Source organism: Neopsephotus bourkii, unplaced genomic scaffold (assembly GCF_033783945.1).
Source record: "Neopsephotus bourkii isolate Nb327-2 ecotype Australia unplaced genomic scaffold, CSIRO-AGI_Nbou_v1 NB_1493, whole genome shotgun sequence".
Taxonomy (NCBI): Eukaryota; Metazoa; Chordata; class Aves; order Psittaciformes; family Psittacidae; genus Neopsephotus; species Neopsephotus bourkii.
Window position 1 is genome coordinate 426,895 of NW_026901969.1, and position 23,050 is coordinate 449,944.

General features: G+C 38.3%; 1 protein-coding gene across 12 annotated transcripts in view; it reads left to right on the top strand.

Annotated features, from left to right (window-relative positions):
• ATP2B1 (ATPase plasma membrane Ca2+ transporting 1) overlaps positions 1–21,593 on the top strand; it is a 65,210-nt gene extending 43,617 nt beyond the window's left edge. For 8 of the 12 annotated variants that reach the window (XM_061369323.1, XM_061369324.1, XM_061369325.1 and 5 more), the window contains 14 exons: positions 334–548; positions 1,698–1,940; positions 4,312–4,553; positions 7,275–7,512; positions 8,344–8,523; positions 8,605–8,692; positions 8,989–9,095; positions 11,510–11,701; positions 11,896–12,109; positions 12,241–12,452; positions 13,507–13,614; positions 15,994–16,176; positions 16,413–16,571; positions 20,750–21,593. In XM_061369323.1, the coding sequence (XP_061225307.1) occupies positions 334–548; positions 1,698–1,940; positions 4,312–4,553; positions 7,275–7,512; positions 8,344–8,523; positions 8,605–8,692; positions 8,989–9,095; positions 11,510–11,701; positions 11,896–12,109; positions 12,241–12,452; positions 13,507–13,614; positions 15,994–16,176; positions 16,413–16,571; positions 20,750–21,061 (2,693 nt within the window). In that variant the 3' untranslated portion in view covers positions 21,062–21,593. Of the gene's footprint in view, positions 1–333; positions 549–1,697; positions 1,941–4,311; positions 4,554–7,274; positions 7,513–8,343; positions 8,524–8,604; positions 8,693–8,988; positions 9,096–11,509; positions 11,702–11,895; positions 12,110–12,240; positions 12,453–13,506; positions 13,615–15,993; positions 16,177–16,412; positions 16,639–20,749 lie in introns of all 12 variants that reach the window. The other 4 variants (XM_061369329.1, XM_061369331.1, XM_061369332.1 and 1 more) reach the window with 4 other exon arrangements.
• The last annotated feature ends 1,457 nt before the right edge of the window (positions 21,594–23,050 follow it).

Sequence of the window (23,050 nt, forward strand, 5' to 3'; positions counted from 1 at the left end):
ATTTCAGTTCCTGTTCTGCTTAGTCAGTTGACATTGCATATTTGTCTGTCCTGATCATAATTAGATCTTTCACTTTTCAATTAAATGGATAGGGGTGAAAAAAGATACTAGAAGTTTCTAAATGAAATGCATGAAGAAGTACTTGCATTGGAAGTTGGAACACCTTTGAGAACTACCTCAGTGTTTCTTGAATTGCCTGTTCAAAAATCACATAAAGTAATTACTTATTTAGCTCATATAAAGGCAGAAGTATTTGCACTTGACTTATCCATGGTATGTATTGCCAGATATTTGAGATACTTTCTGACAACTGTTTATTCTCTTTTTAACAAGGTTTGTTGATGTCTGCAATTACAGTCATTATCCTTGTGTTATATTTTATAATTGATACCTTCTGGGTTCAGAAGAGACCTTGGCTTGCTGAATGTACACCAATTTATATTCAGTATTTTGTGAAGTTCTTCATTATTGGAGTTACAGTCTTGGTGGTGGCAGTACCAGAAGGTCTTCCACTTGCAGTCACTATATCTCTGGCTTACTCTGTTAAGGTAAGTGAATAGATGTGGAACAGATTTTAAGAATAGGTGGGTGTATTTATCAGCTGTAAATCTGTTTAGGTGTGGTGCATCACATATGTAACAGACTGGGGGAAGCTTTTCCTGTTTCCCTGAGCTGCATAAGTGTTTTATTTAATATCTGAATACACACTAACAGGAACAGTGAGAAGTGGCAGGCTGCTGTCACCATCTGAGGATGAATGGGTTTAACTCACAACATCGTAGCATTTGCTTATAATAAATAATGTGTTAGAATTTGTAAATAACAAACTCTTCTGTAAAGCTGAACTTCTACCTAACTGATGTGTTAAGCAACTGCTACAAAAGTTTCCGGATTGATTCTCCTTGAGGATTGAATATTGTAGAATATGCAGCTTTCTGTTTGTCTTGCAACATTTTTTAATTCATGCTCTTTGTTCTCTAAATTTTCTTATTGCTTCCTCATGCTGGGACCAGTTATTAATCTGAAAATCTGATTGTAAAGATGCGGCTTTTTAGCCTATGTTCCAAAACTTAACCTGCAACACTAACTAGTAGTGGCCTTAGCATTTTATCATTTGAATACTGCCTCTTCAAGGTTAAAATACTATCCAAATCTGTTAAGTAAAGAATTTAAAGAGATATTTCGCCTATGAAACTTACGTAGTCCTCACTATCTTAGCTGAAACATTGGGCTCCCAGTTTGTATTTGATTTCAAGTCTGACTTTAGCTTTTTGAAATACGTTACCTGATGTTCAGATAAGTCTGTGGTACAACTTACTTGATCTTTCTCATAAGCTGAAAGATTATTTATTTATTCATTTTGTTGTGTCTGGTAAAGCTCAGTCTGTACCTCTCCTCTGTTTATAAATATCGTCATAAGATACTTGCTCGTAACAGTCTGAAAAGTGTCAGTAGTCAGTGAGACATGCAGATGTAATGGATTAAGACTGTTTATGAACCTTGTTCAAAATGAAGTTTACTGTGACGTAATAGAGTTAAAGGAATCCTGACTGACTGTGGCAGCCACAGATTCTTCCTCTGTAACATGCTAGATGACTTAAAGGCTCAGTGTCTTCTGAAGCTGCTGTGTAAGACTGGACACCCTATCTGAAATATGAAGTAATGGTTATACCTGTTGACTGCTTTTATTTCCTTAGAAAATGATGAAAGATAATAACTTGGTGAGACATCTGGATGCATGTGAAACAATGGGCAATGCAACAGCTATTTGCTCCGATAAAACAGGAACATTGACCATGAACAGAATGACAGTGGTCCAAGCCTACATCAATGAAAAACATTATAAAAAAATTCCAGAACCAGAAGCTATTCCAGAGAAAACCATGGCTTACCTTGTGACAGGAATTTCGGTTAATTGTGCTTATACTTCCAAAATACTGGTAAGTGGATGTCCATTCTAATCAAGGTAAAAAAAACTTCCTCAAAATTTCTAAATTGTCTGGTGGCCCACATGGTGGTAGTCAGCTAAGTAAGTGTGTGTGACAAAATGCAGCATAGGGTATTTTATAGCTGCTGTAGATTGCTCAGGCATTTGAGTGTAAACTGCAAAAATAGCTTATTTCAGTTAGAACTGATAGTTCAAAGATACAGTCTCAGGAAGACAACTTCAAGATCACAGTTGTATCTAAATTTGTTTTTATAAGTGGGGCTGTTAACTTGAAGAACATCTTGGCTGTGTTTGAGTGCTACTCTAAAGTAAGCATGTAAGAGGAGCATAACATCAGCTAGAATGGAATGGGAAAATGCAGGTACAGATGAGGATACTAATGGATTTTTATTCCAAGTACTGTTGTATGAGTTTGTAGGCTTCAGAATTGTAACATCTTTGCTCATACCTTATTTGAGACTTGCAAAATATTTTGGAATGAAAAGAATAATGGACCATTACACATTTTAAATACTGCACTAGTTAGCACTTACTTGCATCATTTTCTGAACCTACATAGCTCCCTTGATGTAGTTATTCCAATGTGTTGCATAAATTCTATTCTTTTAGGCAGGAAAAATAACTAGTAACTAGCTTTAAAGACTAAATTAGCACTTCAAGGTTTAGTAGAAGTCTACACTATGAGTGCTTTGTGTAAGAATAGCAGTCAAACCCTAGTCCAAAAGCCACTTTTCAGCCAGTCTGGACCTCTGCAAGAATTTCAGTAGCAGTACTTAAGGTGGCTGGCACATCAAGATTGCCAGCACTGATTCCTGTGAAAAAAGACTGTAATACTGCTAATGGTTTATAGCATGTGAGGAGTTTCACAGTCTAATTTTCTAAAGATTTTTATATAGAAATTAAAAAAAAAAAAAAATAAAAAGCTGCATGTAAACTGACCAGGCCCCTTACTACTATAATTTTAATCAAATTACACACAAGGCAGTCATAGTTAGTCTGTTTCACAGAATCACAAATGGCTAAAAGAAGCCTCTTGAGATCCTGAGGTCCAACCCACCTGCTCAAAGCAGGGTCAGTCAGAACACATTGCTGAGGGCTGTGTTCAGTCAGGTTTCAAGAATCTCAAAGGATGGAGACTCTGAAACCTCTCGGCAACCTGGTAACGTATTTGACCACCCTTAGAGTAAAAAGGTGTTTCTTTATTTTCAAATGGAATTTCAAGAGTTTCACTTTGCAACTGCTGCCTGTTGTCCTTTCACTGTGCACCACTAAGAAACCTGGCTTTGGTAGTCTTTACCATTGCTCCACCCTCCTGCCCCATTCAGGCATTTAATAAGTACTGATAAGTTTCTCCCCCACAGCCTTCTCCAGGCTGAACAGTCCCAGCTCTCTGCCACTCCTCACATGTCAGGTGCTCCAGTCCTTATATGTCTTTGTGGCACATGGCTGACTTGCCTCTGGATGTCCGTGTGTCTTTTACTGGCAAGCTTAGAACTGGACATCTTAAACTGCACATTAAAATGAACATTTTGAAAGTGTGAGCATTCAGTACAGCCAAATCCAAGATGCTGCACCTCTGAAAAATGAGAATGGGTCACTCACGATTAATACGGTTCAGCTCTAGATGCTTGAGGCATGTGAGGCTGACTAAGTGTTTCTGCAGGTTTTTGCTACAGACTGCACTGCTATATAGGTTCAGGAATAACTTGAGAGAAAATTTTTCACATTACTTACAGCACTAGTATGTGCATATTTCACACTGATGAGGTAAGAAACTTGTTCTGGCAGTAAAGGGTTGGAAACTTGTTTCTGAACTCTTTCCAGTTAAATAGGCCATAACCTGGAAAACGGAACTTGTAGCGAGACTTAAGAAGCTTAAAGACTTAGGTTTTTCAGTGGAAGGCTAACAGGTGAGGTGATTGCAGTCTTAAGTCATTGAGGAAGCGTTATTACAGGAAAGGACACTTAATTTAGCAGAAATAATGCTAATTTAAGTAAACTTATGTATTTTTGAAACGTGAAGTAATTGTTCAGGGACTACACTCAATCAGAATTTGATCATTTCAAGTAATAGAAAATACCTTTCAGAAATACCATGTTACAATTTGATACAAACTGAATGAGTGATTTTTAAGTCTTGAGAAAGGGACTGAAAAATCCTAAACAGGTACAAAAGTTACCTATAAAAGCCAGCAGCATGACTTTGACTTATGACTCATGAATTTATAGAGTAAGCACTGTGAAAGTGAAACTTCCCCATCCCAGAGCTAAGCTTGGCCTTGACTTCTTTTTTTCTAAATGCTGTACTTCAGTGGTTCATAAATTAACCTCCTAATCAGTGAAGGTTCTTGTTGTTCTTGCAGCCTCCTGAAAAAGAAGGTGGCCTACCACGTCACGTTGGAAATAAAACTGAATGTGCCTTGCTGGGATTGCTCTTGGATTTAAAGCGTGATTATCAGGATGTAAGAAATGAGATACCAGAAGAGGACTTGTACAAAGTGTACACCTTCAACTCTGTTAGAAAGTCTATGAGTACTGTCTTAAAAAACTCTGATGGCAGTTTCCGGATATTCAGTAAAGGTGCCTCTGAGATAGTTCTTAAAAAGTAAGAGCAACTATTGTAATTCAGCACTTAAATTTGGCTAAATGTTCTGATAAGTGAGGAGACTGAAGTGCTAAACAACATTGTGCCATAGCCTGTGAAATACTTCTGTTGCCCTACTTGCAAACAGGTGCAGCAGTCCTGTACCTTTCTCACTGCAGCCGGCTTCTCAGCTTGTCTCCTTCAATTGTTTGACTTCCTACATCAAGAAAGGCAATTAGCATTTAAGTTACTTTAATTTTGACACCCCAGCCCTGCTCCCCCCAGAATGAGCTGGTTGTGGTTAATTTGTGAACTCTCTTAGAGGAAAGTATCTATGAAGTGATCAGTTCTGTAGGTAAACTATTCAAGTTTTAGGTGTGGTTGGTCTAAATGCTCACTCATCTTCCAGTAGTCCCAGCAGCTACAGTGCCTAGATTCCAGGAAGCACTTGTGCCTTTGATTGCTTTTAGCTTCAAAAGACTGTGCAGGTTGGTGCCCAAGTTGATCATTTTAAAAGGTGGCTTAACTTGGCCAATGGAAAAACTGGAGTTTTTTTTAATGTGACAAAGCAAATTGCTTCTTTATCCATCTGCCCATCTATAGAGGATTTATTAGTATGAGGTAGGACTGTTACTGAGAGATTAGTCGCTACTGGGACAAACCTTTAGGTGTAAAGAATGCTGTCTTAAGTCCTAATTAGACAAGAAGGGAAGTCAAGTGTGTATGCACCATGTTCTCTAGGAACAGCAGTGGTAGCCACTCTGATTTTGGTTCTAACATCAGCTTGTTTCTAGTCCAAGTAGCACATAAATAATATCTGTTCAGTTTACCTTTTTGCTTACTACTAGACCCCCAAATAATTATCTAGGAAAGTACTAATAAAGGAAAAATCCAGAATCTTCCTTCTCCTCAATTTAGTATTGTCGGTCTGTAAAGGACTCTTGTTCCTTTTGATACAGAACTTAGAAGTAATTTTTATCATAGCAAGGTTTAAGTCAAGTCTCATCAATGAATAAGTAAGTATGCCTATATTTGCGTCTATCTTCAGAAGTATTTTGTACCTTGCTATGTTACTGAGCAATTGAAATATAGAAGTTGATAGAACTCATTCAGCCTCGTGTGGTTTCATACCTGAGATAAGAAAATAAATAATAAGGGCACTTGGCAAAGAACAAGAAAACTGATTTGGATACTGTTGCAATAGTTGTAATTCCAAAACTATTTCAGAGTATGTACTGACTGGGAGAACTCTTAATAGCATAAAACACTTTCTTTACCCGCCACCTCTGCAGTGCCAGAAATTAATCTCAGAGTTTGTAACCTCATTTCTCAATTGTACTGCTTATTCGTTATTATAACATGTATGACTGTTCTTGAGCACTGGAAACTTAAACACGAATATTTAAAAGATGCAGATGACTCACAAGTGTAGAAAAAATGCATCAGACTTTTTCAAGCAGATCAACTCCATTAATTATTTTTTTTCCTTTGTGCTCAAGTCAAATATTTGAAATACATTTCAATGTAATCTTTACATAGAGTTTCTTGGCTTCCATTTAGTAATCTTGGAATGCTTTGAATTTATCATAAGCCCTGTGACTGCTGACATTTGAACAGATAACCAAAATCAGGAAATTTAGATAAGACTTCAAATTTCAGTTATGATGAATATTATGAAGCTTTAAGAGACTGCTTCATTTCCATTTCCATATCCTGGACAAGGTGGAAACTTTTTTATATGTATTGCACCTGGGAATTCCCTAACCCCTTGGGACTAAACACTTAAGCATAACAGTAGTCCTCTTGAGGGGTATGCCAGGTCTGAACTTGATATTAAAAAAAAAAAAGTAATGAATTCTTAATTTTTTACAGTGCCACATTAGTACTAATTTGTAAAACAAGTGCTTATGGCATTGCTTTATGGCAAAACTTGGCTAAGGATGCAGATGAACAAGACTAAATTTTTTGTTCAAAATAGTTGGTAGTGTTACATTCGTATTAGTGAAGTGTATGTATAAGCTGTCTGTGAAAGCAGTGGTTTCTTTGGCATGAAGAAACTAAAGAAACAATTAAAAGCATGTGTTGAAATGCTAGAGTACATCGTGTTGAATCTAATCTCTTGTATAAACATTTAAATCAGATTTAAGTATTTGCTTTTAATTTAATATTTCACATTAAGAACTCTATGCTAGATGCTCTCTAAATTCTCTGCACTTAGTTGGGGGGGTCAAACCTTACTACTCCAGGATATGAGTACCAGAGTTTGCTTTTAGTGCTGTAAGTTTAGTGTTTACAGCTGTTTAAGCACCACATGCATGTTCTAGAAGCATACTGCTCTTCTGAGGCTTGTATAACTGTTAACAAGGTGGGAATATTTTGTTGAACTTGAAACTGGATTGACTTGACTCAACCAGTGCAGGCACTAGTCTGTTTACATACAATGGAGAAATGGATACTTCTGGGAGGTAACTAAATTTTGTGTCCTAAATTTGTTGGGCATTATTTTCATCCTAGGATGACTGTCTCTGTTAACTTTCTACAGCTAAGATGTTTTGCAATTGGGACAAGATTAAGCACATCTGAAGAAAATTATTTCAGAGAAGTTGCTACTGGCCTTTTTTGTATGTGTTCAAGTCTACTGAAAACAAGGCTTGTGGAAACTTACTGGAGTTGACTAATAAGCCATTGAATGGTCTGAACTTCTGGTTAAGATGTGCTAACTTTTGAAACGTTCCTTTTCAGGTGCTTCAAAATACTGAGTGCTAATGGAGAACCAAAGGTATTTAGACCTAGGGACCGTGATGATATCGTGAAAACTGTAATTGAGCCAATGGCTTCTGAAGGGCTCAGAACCATCTGCTTGGCATTCCGAGACTTCCCAGCAGGGGAACCTGAGCCAGAATGGGACAATGAAAATGATATTGTTACTGGCCTGACATGCATTGCTGTTGTCGGGATTGAAGATCCTGTGAGACCTGAGGTAGGGTCATTGACTAAACTGCAGTGATTGCATTATGGATCTTGATTCATGTGGTTTGTTATGCAGAGAGTACATGAAACTGAATTGCTATTGTATGCCTTAAACATGGTTAATAAATGAAAATCTAACTTGGGGGGAAAGTTAATGGTGCTATAAAAGATTAAACTTCTTAATGTCATTTATGTTGTGTTACTGAAGCTCTGTACAAACTAAGGTCCTCAATGTGCAGGGTCTCAGTAGTAGATGGAACAGCTTGTCATTTTTTTTACCGCTTGGAATATTAGGAGCATTGTTTAGGATAATATTAACCATTGTACTTGTTGCCAGCTTCTCATGGGTAATAGAGAGGAGAGTTTGTCACCTGAGAGCTGAGGTATGGAGTCTGGCTTGTGGTTGACATCTAAGGAGGGCAGTGTTTTTAAATAGTGAAAGCTTTTATGACACATATAAGTGGAACTCCAATCTGACCTGTATAATCATAACTTTACACAAAAAGTCATGGGTAAAATAGTGGAGAGTTGAGATGTAATTGATTTCACACAATCATAAATGAAAAGCCAGTACTTGGTACTTACAGCCTAATGAGCATTTTTATGGTATTTTTAAATACTGCAGTATTTGAAAACTAAGGGGGGGGGAAAGGGGGTAATGACAGCAACAAAGCCTCTTTGCCACTATTGCCATTTCTGTGTTTTTCAGGAAAATAATTGTGGTAAGATACTTAATTTTTTAAATTTTCCATAACATCAGTCTTGATTTTTAAAAAAAGACTCACGTGTCTAGATTTATTCAGATAATGTACAGTCTCTATGCCTGTGTGTTTTCTTACAGGTACCTGATGCAATAAAGAAGTGTCAACGTGCAGGCATAACTGTACGTATGGTCACTGGTGATAACATTAACACTGCTCGTGCTATTGCATTAAAATGTGGAATTCTGAATCCTGGTGAAGATTTTCTGTGTTTAGAGGGCAAAGACTTTAACAGGAGAATACGCAATGAAAAAGGAGAGGTAAAGCGTACTGATTGTGAGGTAGATCAGCAGATACTCTAAATCGCCTAACTGTGCAATATAACCAGTGTTCTTTTGCAGATAGAGCAAGAGCGAATAGATAAAATTTGGCCAAAGCTCCGTGTTCTTGCAAGATCATCTCCCACTGACAAACACACTCTCGTAAAAGGTAATTAAAAACTAGCTGTGCTTCTAAGTAAAGCTCCTAGAAAACCATCTCGAACTGAGCAGGGGGAAATGCCTATGAGGGTGTCTTCATTTGCTGAATGATGCATTTTTTCCTTTTTCCTCTTTGAGAAGTGGAGCCAGTTAGGTCTAGCTGTTCTTGTTCTGGCTTTTTTCTTTTCTTTTTTTTTTCCTTTTTTTTTTAATTATGACTGAGGAAGACAAAACTGGGTTTCTCTTTCAGGTTTAATCTGTGCTATGTTGTCAAACTCTTAACACCAAGATGTCATTCCATTTTAGGTATAATTGATAGCACTGTCTTTGAACAGAGGCAAGTTGTAGCAGTAACTGGTGATGGTACCAATGATGGTCCAGCTCTGAAGAAGGCAGATGTTGGATTTGCTATGGTATGATATTTTATTTTTAATCTTCAGTATTTTGGAGACCTGATTTGATACAGTAACTTCCCAAATCACTTAAGATTAAACAACCTTGCTTGTTTCATTAGTCTAATATACTAAGTTTATGTAGACAACATTTCTCAGACTTAATACTAAGTACTTTTTCCTCCTTCATTCTTCTAACTTATCCATGTTCCATGTAGGAACAGAATTAATGATACTGAAGACTTCTAAAAGGAGATCTGTTCAACATAAGGCAAAATGACTAGGTGGTAGATAGCATACTGTGCTGACTTTGAGAAAAGCTTATATGTAATATGGAATGAGCTTATTCATCTGTTTTCCGTGAAACAATGAACAGCAACAGGGAGACTATAATGTATGAGACTGCCAGTTGATGTTTAAAGTGGTTTTGGAGTATATACTAAGAGACATCTCTAGTACAGCTGAAGTATCAGAGTTTTATGACAACCTAGGATTTGCATTTGTCTGGATGGTTTCTTAGATTACTTGGCTTTCTCAATCTGAATTCAAACTACGCTTTCACATGGCAGCTAAACCAAGTCTTGGCTTTAAGTGCTAATACTGGGTAGACTCATGCATTAAGTATGAAGGATTCAGCTTTCTTTTGTCTTTCAAAACAGTGTAAGATGGGTTCCTAAAGCTTCCTTTTTCCTCAAGATTTCTCCTCAGTCTTAAGCTAGAAAGACAGTTTGGTGCCAGTAGGTCACTTAAGTCTTTAAAACCTCATTATAGAATCATAGAATAGTTAGGGTTGGAAAGGACCTTAGTATCATCTAGGTCCAACCCCCCCTGCCATGGGCAGGGACACCTCACACTAAGCCATGTCACCCAAGGCTCTGTCCAACCTGGCCTTCAAGACCCCCAGGGATGGAGCATTCACAGCCACCCTGGGCAACCCATTCCAGTGCCTCACCACCCTCACAGGAAGGATTTCCTCCTTATATCCAATCTAAACTTCCCCTGTTCAAGTTTTAAAACATTACCCCTTGTCCTATCACTACAGTCCCTAATGAAGAGTCCCTCCCCAGCATCCCTGTAGGCCCCCTTCAGATACTGGAAGGCTGCTATGAGGTCTCCACGCAGCCTTCTCTTCTCCAGGCTGAACAGCCCCAGCTTTCTCAGCCTGTATTCTCACAAGAGGTGCTCCAGTTCCCTGATCATTCTCATGGCCCTCCTCTGGACTTGTTCCAACAGTTCCATGTCGTTTTTATGCTGAGGACACCAGAACTGCACACAGTACTCCAAGTGAGGTCTCACGAGAACAGAGCAGAGGGGCAGGATCACCTCCTTTGACCTGCTGGTCATGCTCCTTTTGATTATTAAGCATTTGAAGGCAGGGGGAGACATCTGCATGCAGTTGCATTGGTTTAGATGCTACTCTTGCAGGAAAAAATGGGAAGAGGAAGAGCTTTTGTTCATTTTTGAGGGGTATTTTTCAAAAGCATAACTTACAAATTTGACAGCTATGTATGAAATGTTCTAGACTGTAGCAGTCTTGCTCTCTTTTAACGGGTATCTGTTTTCTGCTGTTGTATAGCTGCTGTAGTTGGCACTTTCAAGGGCAGATTTATTTTAATCTTCCAGAACTTAAATGTTTCCTGCAGTTGCTGTCTATGTTCAGCTGTGTAAGAAACTAGTTCCTCTAACTGCTTATCTAAACAGCACTTAAAATATACCATCTTCCATATGATATTAAAGACACTTCTTAAGGTGTGCATATAGCTGTGCAGGTGGTTCATTTCCTTGGCAAAACAAGATATCCAGACTAAGGATCATTAAATTTGCTGTTGAGTTAGTGTTTTTGAAATGGTGAAAGAAAAATAAATATCCTTCAGGTAGGTATTACACAGAACTTAGCTTAGCTGTTTACATACTGCAGGAGAGTACAGGCGCTTAAAACTTAAGAATGTCATATGAATGACATTGCATATGTTGTTGTTTAATGCCAGTGCTCTTCTGCAACAGGTTTTTTTGTAACGTGTATCATTCTGCTGTGTTACCAACGCATGGGTTGCCCTACTTCTGAAGTCTGTATAGCAGACTAGTTAGGACATGGACCAAACTGTAGTACTGCACCATCTGGTGGCCTTTAACTTGTACAGGATTCAGTAACGTTTCTTTGGGACAAGTTAAGACAGTGTCTTTATCATCAACACGAGGATTTTATGTCAAGATCTTTAAAGACAACATTAAGGTTTCTGTTTTGTTTATGATTCCCCATGCTTGTGTGGAACTTGTAAGCAGAACTTGATTCAGCAGAATGTTAGATGCTTAAATTAAAATAGTCCTTCAGGGTTGGTGCATTCGAAGTGAATTCTGACCAAGGATATAATAGCTTCTATTATGTAAGTTGGTGCATCCTGTTATATTTCATCATGTTTTTCTTTTTCTACTAGGGTATTGCAGGAACAGATGTAGCTAAAGAAGCTTCTGATATTATCCTTACAGACGACAACTTCACAAGTATTGTTAAAGCAGTTATGTGGGGACGAAATGTGTATGACAGCATCTCCAAATTTCTTCAGTTCCAGCTTACTGTCAATGTAGTAGCAGTAATTGTTGCTTTTACAGGAGCATGCATAACACAAGTACGTACTGGTGGTGGATTGTTTAGCTAATAATAGTTGAAAATGTCATGACTGATTAATTCTTGAATTCAATCTTAGACATTAGTCCAAAGATCATAGTGTTCCTCAGAACATGCCCCTGTTGTATAATAAATGCCTTTAATAGCTGCAATTTGTTCACTTTTATTGGAGGGTTTATGTATCTGTCTTTCTAGGATTCTCCACTTAAAGCTGTGCAGATGCTGTGGGTAAATCTCATAATGGACACATTAGCTTCTCTTGCCCTGGCAACAGAACCACCTACTGAAGCTCTGCTGTTGCGAAAGCCTTATGGTAGAAACAAGCCTTTGATTTCTCGTACAATGATGAAGAACATCTTGGGTCATGCATTCTACCAACTCGTAGTGGTCTTCACACTCCTCTTTGCTGGTAAGAATACTGAGGCTTCATAGAGTTATCCTAAAAGTTATACAGAGATGTGATCATAAAACTGATTTTTTTGTTGTAGTATGTGTGTAAAAACACCAATTACGCTGCTGACAAATGCTTTTTAAACACAGGTGAGAGAATTTTTGATATTGACAGTGGAAGAAATGCACCTCTACACGCTCCTCCTTCAGAGCATTATACTATTGTATTTAACACATTTGTGATGATGCAGCTTTTTAATGAAATTAATGCCCGGAAAATCCATGGTGAAAGAAATGTGTTTGAAGGAATCTTCAACAATGCTATCTTCTGTTCTATTGTTCTGGGGACGTTCGTTGTGCAGGTAAGTAAATTCTTGGGGAGTGGGGGACCAAATTTGTAGCAGTTTAAGCAATACAAGTATATGCACCTCTGTTTCACATTGTTAGTTCACTTACTCTTCCATGTTTAGGCTTTTTTTGGATGACACTTCTTCAGAAGCTACTCTTATTTTCAGGTTTGCACTCTGCAAGACATCATAGTGACTCTTAAGCAACAAACCTAAATATGTAGAAATGACTCCTGGCTGCAACTGTGTTCCCTTTATAAACTTGGTGGGCTGAGTGTCTTCCCAAATAAGTAACTCCTGAGTTGTTGTCTCAGTATTTTATTCTGTGTTAATAAAATACTCTAGGGTTTTTCAGCTGTCAGGTTGTCCTACTTAATGGTCAATACTGTCTCCTTTTTATGCCTGTTGTGCTACTTGAATTGTTGATTCTCCAGGGCACACTTTCATGCATATAATTCCTATGCAGAGGGATACCTTGCTCATTAGGGCCCATACAGCTTTTTCTAATAGTAGGTAAGTCAGTAGGAGCTCATTTATTTTAACTTCTGAGATCTCTCCCCCTTCTCCTAAGATTTACTACATAGATGTCACACTGATGATTTAAAGTCTGACATTTACCACTGATGGGATACATAGTAATATTCTGTTGAATCATTTCTGAAGTGTTTTATGTCTTACGGATCTACAACTTGTGTTAATAGAAACCGATTAATAAACTGGGTTCTTAAATGCGTGATGATCATCTGATAAATAACCACTGTAAATTTGCAGCATCGCATACATGCTGTAATTGTGAAACAGAACTGCAAACAAAATGAAATAGTCAACAGGTTTTTGTGATTGTGACACTTGAAGAAAAACAGGTAGCTGTTGAAATACTGAAAAGCTGAAGATGATAGGTTTGGAAAGTTGCTCAGACTGCTGAGACAGTGGATGATGCATGGGCTTAATAAAATGGGAAATCCTGTGCTATAAAATGCAGAGTTGTCTCTAGTGATCTTGAAACATTAGGGAATTTTCTGATAACAGGTCACTGATACATTTTGTTTAATGATGTTGCTCTTCACAGATAATAATTGTGCAGTTCGGTGGGAAGCCTTTCAGTTGCTCAGAACTCTCGATTGAACAGTGGCTGTGGTCCATTTTCCTGGGCATGGGAACACTACTTTGGGGCCAGGTAAACTAGCTTTTTCAAAATGCCAAATACCTACCGCATTAAAATACTTTACATAGAAGATGAAAAATACAGTGTCTTTAATGTTCAGATCATTCAAGTGGACTGTATGAATATATGGAGATGAACAGTAAATACTGATTAAAATTGACTAGTTCAGTAGCCAGAAAGTCTTTAAGTGAATAGTCCTTACTCTGAGTTGGTCAGTTAGTTACACTTCATAACTAGATGCTGTGGCTGGTTTATGCTTAATAACTTTTAACTAGAAGAAACTGTAGTTACTTTTAAAATACAAAGTTATATCTTTAGTCAGATAAGTACTAGAAATTCTGTAAGAATACAGATGCAGTGAACATGTTAATGTTGAAATATATTTAACTTTGCAATGAATGATTTTCTTGAAAAATCAGCTCTGTTAAACTTGACAGTATTTTCTTGATTTAAAAACTTCTGGAGTAGCAAGAAATGCAGCAAAACTGAAAACCAACTTTCTCTGAAGCTTCATTTGCATAATTATGAAATAATTGGAAAGTTCTCTCCCCTACTAAGCTACTGCATTTTGATTTTTACTTGCTCGCTCGCTTAGGGTTTCATTACTATTGCATGCACAACAGTGCTGGTAAGCAGCAAGCTGATTTACATGAAACTTTAGAGCAACAGCGTTTTCCATTATTTAAGGACATACTTGTCTAAACTTTTAATACCACATGAAGAGTTTTCCATTACAGTATCTTTCCTTCCATTATGAAAAGGACACTTCAGGTTTCAGTATAAAATTGGTAGGGTGCATTTTAGTTGTAAATACATACGTACACATATATATGTGTATATATATATATGCATATTCTGCAAGGGGGTATAAGCTTTTTAATAAGGCTTTCTGAAAAATAAATAATTAAAAATTAAAATCAAATAGAGTCACTCTGAGGTTCAGAAGTTCCTAGAAAAAAAATCAAGATGGTTCAAAATACCTTTGACCCAAAGCGTCTTGCAAGGGCAAAGCTTCCCTGCTGCAGTTCATGCTGCTCTAGCATCTCATTAAAGCCAAAGAACTTTTGATTTTCTGGGAATAATAGAAAATGAAGTGTGATCTGGGAGCACTCATAATAGCAATTTCAGCATAAAGGGCTGTTTATCTTGCTTTTGGAGCAGTCTTTTTCCTCTGCAGCTGCTGAAATGGTCGTCTAGGTTTGTGATGGTCAAGGAAAGCAGTCTTGGAACTGGTGTGGATCTGCTAGATGGGACGTATCAAAAGATGACTCCCCTTAACTACATAGTTCACCAGAATATCCCTGAAGGTGGGGATGAAAAGGAAAGCTGGAACAGCCATATGTAGCTTTTGTTTAGTTTAAGATAGTGTATACCAAGTTTCAAAGTAACAGTATGGGATAGAGTTTTGGAAACATCACTTACCTTGCAAATGGACTGCTATCTTCCAGGTCACAAAATAATGCATGCCTGTTCTATATTTCTGAAGTAACTGTGGCTACTTTCATTAAATGATCATAGAATCTTAGAATAGCTACGGTTGGAAAGGACCATAAGATAATCTAGGTCCAACCCCCGTGCCATGGGCAGGGACACCTCACACTAAATCATGTCACCCAAGTCTCTGTCCAGCCTGGACTTCAACACTGCCAGGGATGGAGCATACACAGCCTCCCTGGGCAACCCATTCCAGTGCCTCACCACCCTAACAGGAAAGAATTTCTTCCTTATATCCATTCTAAACCTCCACTGTTTAAGCTTTAACCCATTACCCCTTGTGCTATCACTACAGTCCCTAATGAAGAGTCCCTCCCCAGCATCCCTATAGGCCCCCTTCAGATACTGGAAGGCTGCTATGAGGTCTCCACGCAGCCTTCTCTTCTCCAGGCTGAATACCCCAACTTTCTCAGCCTGTATTCACACAGGAGGTGCTCCAACCCCCCGATCATCCTCGTGGCCCTCCTCTGGACTTGTTCCAGTGATGTGTCTCATTTGAGGTAACCCATTATGTTCATCAAACGGATGGAGCTCTGAAAGCTGTAGATTCAAGTGCAGTCTGCAGAATTAATGGCTTTTGTAGCTCCAGTACTTCTTCCTGGCATAGTCATGTAATGTGAAAGTGGAATTCTATGTCCCTAGCAAGGATGATTTGTACTCCAGGTTTATATTTCACATATCAGTTGAAGTGGTAAGGATATTCATAGCTTTGCATCTATTCAGGGATCCCTCTACATTGATGCATTTATCCCATTTACAGAATTTGGTTTTTTTCACCTTTGCTAATTGTATGTAGGATATTATGTTAAGCCTCAAGTCTGGTATTTCTATTTCCTTTATTTTCTTTTGGGTTTTTTTAAAGAATAATCCTGATTCGTATTTTTCCTTCACCGATAGTTGATTTCAACAATTCCAACCAGCCGCTTGAAATTCCTTAAAGAAGCTGGTCATGGAACACAAAAGGAAGAGATTCCTGAAGAAGAACTAGCAGAAGACGTAGAGGAGATTGATCATGCTGAGAGAGAATTACGTCGTGGTCAGATCTTGTGGTTTAGGGGCCTAAACAGGATACAAACTCAGGTATGGTCTTGAAAAAGGTAGGACACGGGGTGTTATGAGGGAAATCTCTCCATCTCCGGTCCTTTGACTAAGGTGGCAGTTCTAACTCGTGTGACTGAGACTGTCAAAAGGGGGGATGGATGGATGGATGTGTAATCCCTCAGTCCTCTGTTTTCTTCAGCTCTAAATGCAACTCTTGCTTGTGTATCTCCCTATTAAAAAAAGTGCCTTTTCTCTTTACTTTTTGTGTGTTATAGATGGGATGGTCCTTTCTCTTGTTCTCTCTCTCTCTTGCTGAGCAAGCTGTCACAATCTCTGATTCCTTGCAGATGGATGTAGTGAATGCTTTCCAGAGTGGAAGTACCATTCAGGGGGCTCTAAGGCGGCAACCCTCCATCGCCAGCCAGCACCATGATGTAACAAATATTTCTACCCCTACACATGTAGTGTTTTCCTCTACTACTGCTTCTACTACTGTGGGGTGTGAGTGTGTGTTCCTAAAGTGCATGAAATTAACATTTCCTAATTCACGTACCTAACGTTTCTCATTTTCTCCTTAGTACTTAAAATCATCGTTCAGGCTTTTATAGAGCTCTTCCACAAAGTGGAGTCCTCAAGACTTTTTTTTCTTAGAGGGCTGAGAACAGGTGGAACAGTTTCAACAAAAGACTTTAATGTGAAAGCTGTGAGCCTGCACATTCTGTGCCTTCATCCATTTGTGTACAGGGGGATGTATAAGATAAAATGGGAAAACTGTTGTAAATGTTCGAGTATATGCCTCTTAGTGTGACTTACATTGAGTAAGTGAATTAACTTGGACACAGGTCAACAAAAATAGATGTCTTGCACTGCAGCACAAGTGATACTTGAGGTAAACAAGCTGATGGGAAAGCAAATGGTATGTTAAAAATATGAATGTAGTTAGAATATGGAACACTAAATACATTTTCTTTGTAGCCTGTAAGGAGCTTCTAAATCCCTGCTTTTGTTGGACCTTTTTAACTGAATAACATGACTTTCTCAACATCAGGATTCAGGTGGCGAATCAAGGCTTCTAAAATGCATGCAAGTCAGAAGAACTTTCCAGTAGCTCATACAAAAGGAAAATAAGGTTTAAGCACTGAATGTTTAAATTGCCATTCAAATCTGAAGGGGTTTTTCTCTCTAGGTTCTTCTGGCAGCAGTTCATAAGCCATCAGTGAAAGTAAAGATTGCCTTACCTTAATTCTGCCCTTTTTATATTGTGCTCTAAGCGGCATTTTGGTTACAGCCTTCCTCTCTGTAGAGGCTAGAGATTTAATTACTCATGTATATGAGTTTAAACTCTGGAGTCTGAAGACGCATAACAGTTGTAGTTGAATACTGATAGCTAATATCTATTGCTAAAAGAGTTTTCCAGCTTAATTATATATTCCCTGTTAACTTCCTTCTTAAATTTCCTAGAGACTGGTTAAATAATTGCTTCTTAAAACTGAGAGGGTTTTTCTTTCCCCCCTGCTTTTTAAACTTGCAGATTACCAGATGGATGAAGACCCTTAATTACAGGAGCTGTCTTAAAAGAAATACACTCCCTTGGTTTTGTTTGTTTGGGTGGGCTGGGTTTTTTTTTTTTGGCTTTGGCCAGAATTCCTGTGTGAGCTTCACCAAGTGCTTACCTCTGTACTTGTTCTCCATTGCTGAGGCAGGTATTTTCCTACCTTGCAGTAGTGTTAAGAAGCGCAGCTCGCAAGTTCATATGCCTCAAGAACATGAAATGTGAAAAGTAGATTTAACAGTAAGGATGCACAGGATTGCATCTCCTAGTTAAAATGCTAATTAGTAACCTGTATCCCTAACTACACTCAAGAACATTAATTAGACATTCAGAACTCTCTAGAGAGCAACTCCATGCCATGCTGCCATTTGATCAGAATCTAAAGGGCACTGCAGCATCTCATTGCATCAAATGACCAATGCAGATATGGAGCCACAATACCAGAGAACTAGTTTTTGATCCTTACTAAGCAGTACAGCCTTCTGCTACACCTTTCAGGAGAGCAGCTTTTGATAACTAATAAGTATTAATGGGAAGCAGATGTGTTATTTCATTCTGTCTCTTTTTCAGAGCTGTTTGTTGGAAAATTGTTCAGCTGTTCCTATGAAATGAGGTTGCAACTCCTGAGCAGCCATCTGGCTAGAAGGATTTGGAGTGCTTGCTGCATTCCTTTGCCATTCTGATACTAATATGAGGAAGGTCTGATGACAGTATAAATTACACGTAACGAATTGTCTTGTTGGCTCCTCACTTATACGATTTATTTATAGTTATCCCTCTCATCTAATTATCGTTAGTAGTTGAAAATAAAGCCTTTGAAACACTAGATTTAAGCATAACTTAAAACACTGATAGTCTGATTTCTGCCTTCATGGCTGGATTCTTTGAGGATCTTGAGTTCATAGGAGTGTCTAGACCGCTTATTTAGTCTGCATTCTGCATGGGAATCAAGACTATCATGGGTATACTTATATTCCTATGATAATTACATCTGTCCTGTTAAACCAAAAATTGTTTTCCATTCTTGCTTACATTCTAACTTACCATCTGTAAGCAATGAAAAAGCAGTCCCACGAGGCAGTCATATTTCGTTCTGCCACATAAATCAGTGGTGCAGTGGGATGCAACATGCCAAATAAAGGCATTGCAAACTTTTAGTCTGGCATTGTCACTGCTGATTTTTCTTGGTAAGTGCCAAGACAGTTTATGCAGCTTGCTTGACTTGTTTAAAGCTCATGTAACACACCAGCTCCTTAACAGCGTGTTCTTATTTTTTCATGTGATAAACAGTAAAGTATCAGCTGCTGTTGTAATCTTTTACTTCTCAAGGACATGCATCCTATTCCCTGCCCTCCTGTAGTTACAGTTATGTCCCCTCCTTGTGTGTGTTCCCCCCTGCTCCTGCCCCAGTTTTCATTGGTAATGGGGCTCAGCTCTGTACCTGTAGGATAAAATGGGGCCGTGATGCTTTTTAGTAAAATTCTTTGTGCAAGTACTCTGAGGGGCTAGGGGTGGGGAACAGCGCTGTTTTTGGATGTCAAAGAACATGGTCAGAACCTAAGACTCCCATAATGTGCAGTGATTCTGTGGTAACAAATCTGATAATGCGTTGCTTTTAGGGAGCACTTCCGTTTTCAGTGAGGTTGGCTGGTGTATTTTAGCTGCTTTTAAAGTCTGGTTGACCATCCACCTGCATTCCTTCACCTGGAAGTCACTTTATTTTTACTGCCAAGGAATTCTATGGAAGCACTAGTCATGACACATTTCTCAGCTTGAAACAAGTCATCTTGGAAGTACTTAAAAATATCTTTAAATTGGACTTACTGTTTGTCACAGTAAGTTCTTGTTTACTCACAGTTGCTCTGCTGCTTACTAGACAACAGAGGAGCTTTGGGATTGAAACTGCTTTGCTGGGTACATCCAGAGTAGAGATGTTGAGAACCGAACAGGGAGCTACCAGATGAGGGAAACTGTATCTTGATAAAAGGGTTGGACAAAGGGGTTACTGACTGCTGCCTAACCTTTGTTTTATCAGTGCAAGAATGAATTCTGAATTCCTGTAGTTGGTGAGGGAAATGTGTGGGGTGTGGGAGGGAAAAAGGTGAGCGGGCAGGAGGTTTCATCATTCACATCACAATTTGGAAAGCTTAAATTCAAGTCAATCCTGGACATGCACAGTTTGCAAAATGAAGGTGTACTTTATTCTACCTGAGTGTAGAATGTTATGCATTCTGTAAACCTAGCTTTTTGAAAAACATTAGTTAAGTAATGAAAGGACTTGCAATAATACTCTCCTTCGGAATTTTGTCCATGAATTCAGTGTAAATTGAAGACTCAAGCAAAGGCTGATCACCTAGTTTTCTCATACTTGAATAGTCTCTTCAAAGAGAGACCTGTCGTGGCTACGTAGTTGTACAATACACTATTCAATTTCCTAGTTCTGGTCTTAAGTTTCCGAAGCACTTTTCAGTAAGGAGCTTTCTCTAGTGTCGTAAATGGGTATATACTCGAATATTTACAGCTGTTACAGGGGTATTCTTTTTTGCATGACTCTTTGTAAGTGTCCGGTCATTGTGACATTGGCTTACACTTGCTTGGCTTTTTCATAGTCAGTTGACATCCTAATTCCTAGCATGAGATTTAGTAACCCTTTTATCCTCTAACTTACTTCCAGCCTCTTCCTTCTTCCCCCACTCCCACCTCCCCCAAGTATTCAATAAAACACTCACTGAGATTTAATTTGTGAATAAGTAAATAGTTGTCAACCTCACTTCTGAATAACTCTTAGCCCATATTAAATAATTGAACCATTCTAGTGCCATGAATGAATCTTAGGCCCTTCAGCTTTTTGCAGTACGTGTACAATTTTTATTCCTACTGTGTAGATTTGGCAGTGCTTACTGAAACGCTCTTCATTTTTTACAGTTTATTGCAAGTTCCACTGCATCATACACAAATTCGATTCACTCATGTCTAGCTGTTTGTGGATTCAAACTCATAAGAACCATGCCATTGCCAGAAGCCTGCAGCATTCTAACAACCTTTTTCCTTTGTTCACAGATCCGAGTGGTGAATGCATTTCGTAGCTCCTTGTATGAGGGGCTAGAGAAACCTGAGACACGAAGTTCAATTCACAATTTTATGACGCATCCTGAGTTTAGAATAGAAGACTCCGAGCCTCATATTCCCCTTATTGATGATACTGATGCTGAAGATGATGCTCCAACAAAACGCAACTCTACTCCCCCACCCTCTCCCAATAAAAATAACAATGCGGTTGACAGTGGAATTCACCTTACAACAGACATGAACAAGTCTGCTACCTCTTCATCCCCAGGGAGCCCGCTACATAGTTTGGAAACATCACTCTGATTGTAAGCTGAATGTTAACGCACTAGCTGCATTGTAAAGAAATTGAAACTGGGTCTCTTCACACATTATGATGGACAAGATGATATTCTTGTCTCGGACTTCAACAGAAGACACACTTGTACGAATGTAGATTTATTTTTTTAAAAAACAAAAGCTTTCTGCCAGACTGGAGGGTGCTTTTCTGGGGTGGGAGTAATAATGAACTCTGACAGATAAACAGTAACTCAGCATAAGTGACCTGTGGATCATCTGTTGTACTTAAGAATGGTCCTGAACAGTGTGTTAGCAGAGCTTTAGTTTATCATGATCCTTTTCTGAGGGAAAGGCTGGGAAGGGCAAGGAGGCCCTGGATCGTTGAATTGATACTTTAATTTCTGCTGTTGGCTGTTAATAATTTGGATTATTTATGTTTATAAATGATACAGATCTGTTTACAAGGTTTGTAGATACTTTTTTGTTCCTGTTCATAGATGGGAAGCTTCCTTATAAATGATGCGGAGAAAAAGTAAAAAAAAAAAAAAAAAAAAAAAAAGCAACCCCCCCAAAAAACAAACAAAAAAACTAGTCCTTCAAATACTGCTGTATTTTCAGGAAAAGGGTGTTTCTATTGAAACTGTACTAAATTTTGCCTGCAATTTACCTTGTTAAATATTGTAGATAAATTGCTACTACTAATAGCCAAATAGATAACACTAATGCTTTGTAAAAACATGAGCAGTGGTGTTCTAATGAAGTTATGGCCTCTGTCCTAATTAGTTTCTTAAATACATTTACTACTTAATGGTTTTGAAACAATTGTTTAATTTTTAAAAATTTTGAGAAACATACTGAATAACTTTTGTTCAGAACTTAGTAGGATTGTTTAATGCAGGACATCAATCTGTGATGGAACTTGCTTGAAATGTTTCTGTTATCTTGGGCAAAATGGATTAAATCAAAATACATCAGAATCTTAGTCCTTTGTTTTTGTCTAAACATGTTAGTTTAGTGCTGTCTTGGTGAACTGTGAGTGGAACTGTGATTTTTATTTTATTTTTTTTTTCTAATCTATAGAATCCTTCATGCAGCATGAGGGCTGTTGGCATTTTGAAAGGTTGTTAGTGGGTAGCATACATGTTCTCCTTTTTGTTTTTGGAACTTGTTTGTAAACATGAATAAATCTGCCCTTTTGTTAAAATAAAATTGCAGCAATGGTTTCTTACAGATTATTTTTTCTTCTCAGCTCCTTCACTGGAAACACTGAAAAAGTACTCTTTTATATTGCTGGTTAGCTTTACACTGCAATTTCAAGATGGTAACAGCCCCACTAACAATAGTATTTTGGGTAAATGGAGTCATGGTGGCTGCCTCCAGAATGAATGTAAACCAAAGTACTCTAAAGTCTTCACTGAGCCAAAAGGATACTCCTTGGGAATGAATAGGTCTGCCTGAAATTCTGAGACTTTCTGTGAGTACTGCGTGATAAATGTATCCCTGACCACATAAGTGAGGGGAAACTGAGACATGACATACAGCATGGGTGACAATACATTTTTCAGTTGATTAACATCTTGTGCACCAAAACTGACCTGCCTAGCGACTGACTGAAGTTATGATCTGCCTCAAGGATGATGAAACAGTATTTGATCTAGTACTTCATCATGTTTTCTAGGTCTGATACAGCTTAGAAGAGCAACCGAAGAGATGAATTATGAACTCTGTTTCTTCCTTTCTTCTTCTAGTTATGTGTTATTTAAAATAGTGGGTGGTTTGGGTTTTTTTGCCAAATAATCCAGAATTTTGGAGAGTTTTAAAGGGGTCTCTTTAAAGGAGTGCAGGAACTAAGTTGATGATGAGGGAGAAGATAATACTAGAGCAAAGGGCAGAAATGAGCAGGTTAGGAAGCTCAAGCGTGTCTTGTGGTGGGATAGATGCATGCTTGGGTTTGCCTTTTAGTGGATGATGCTCAGCCTGTAGCACTGTATCCCACTGTCAGCCACTCCTGAACTC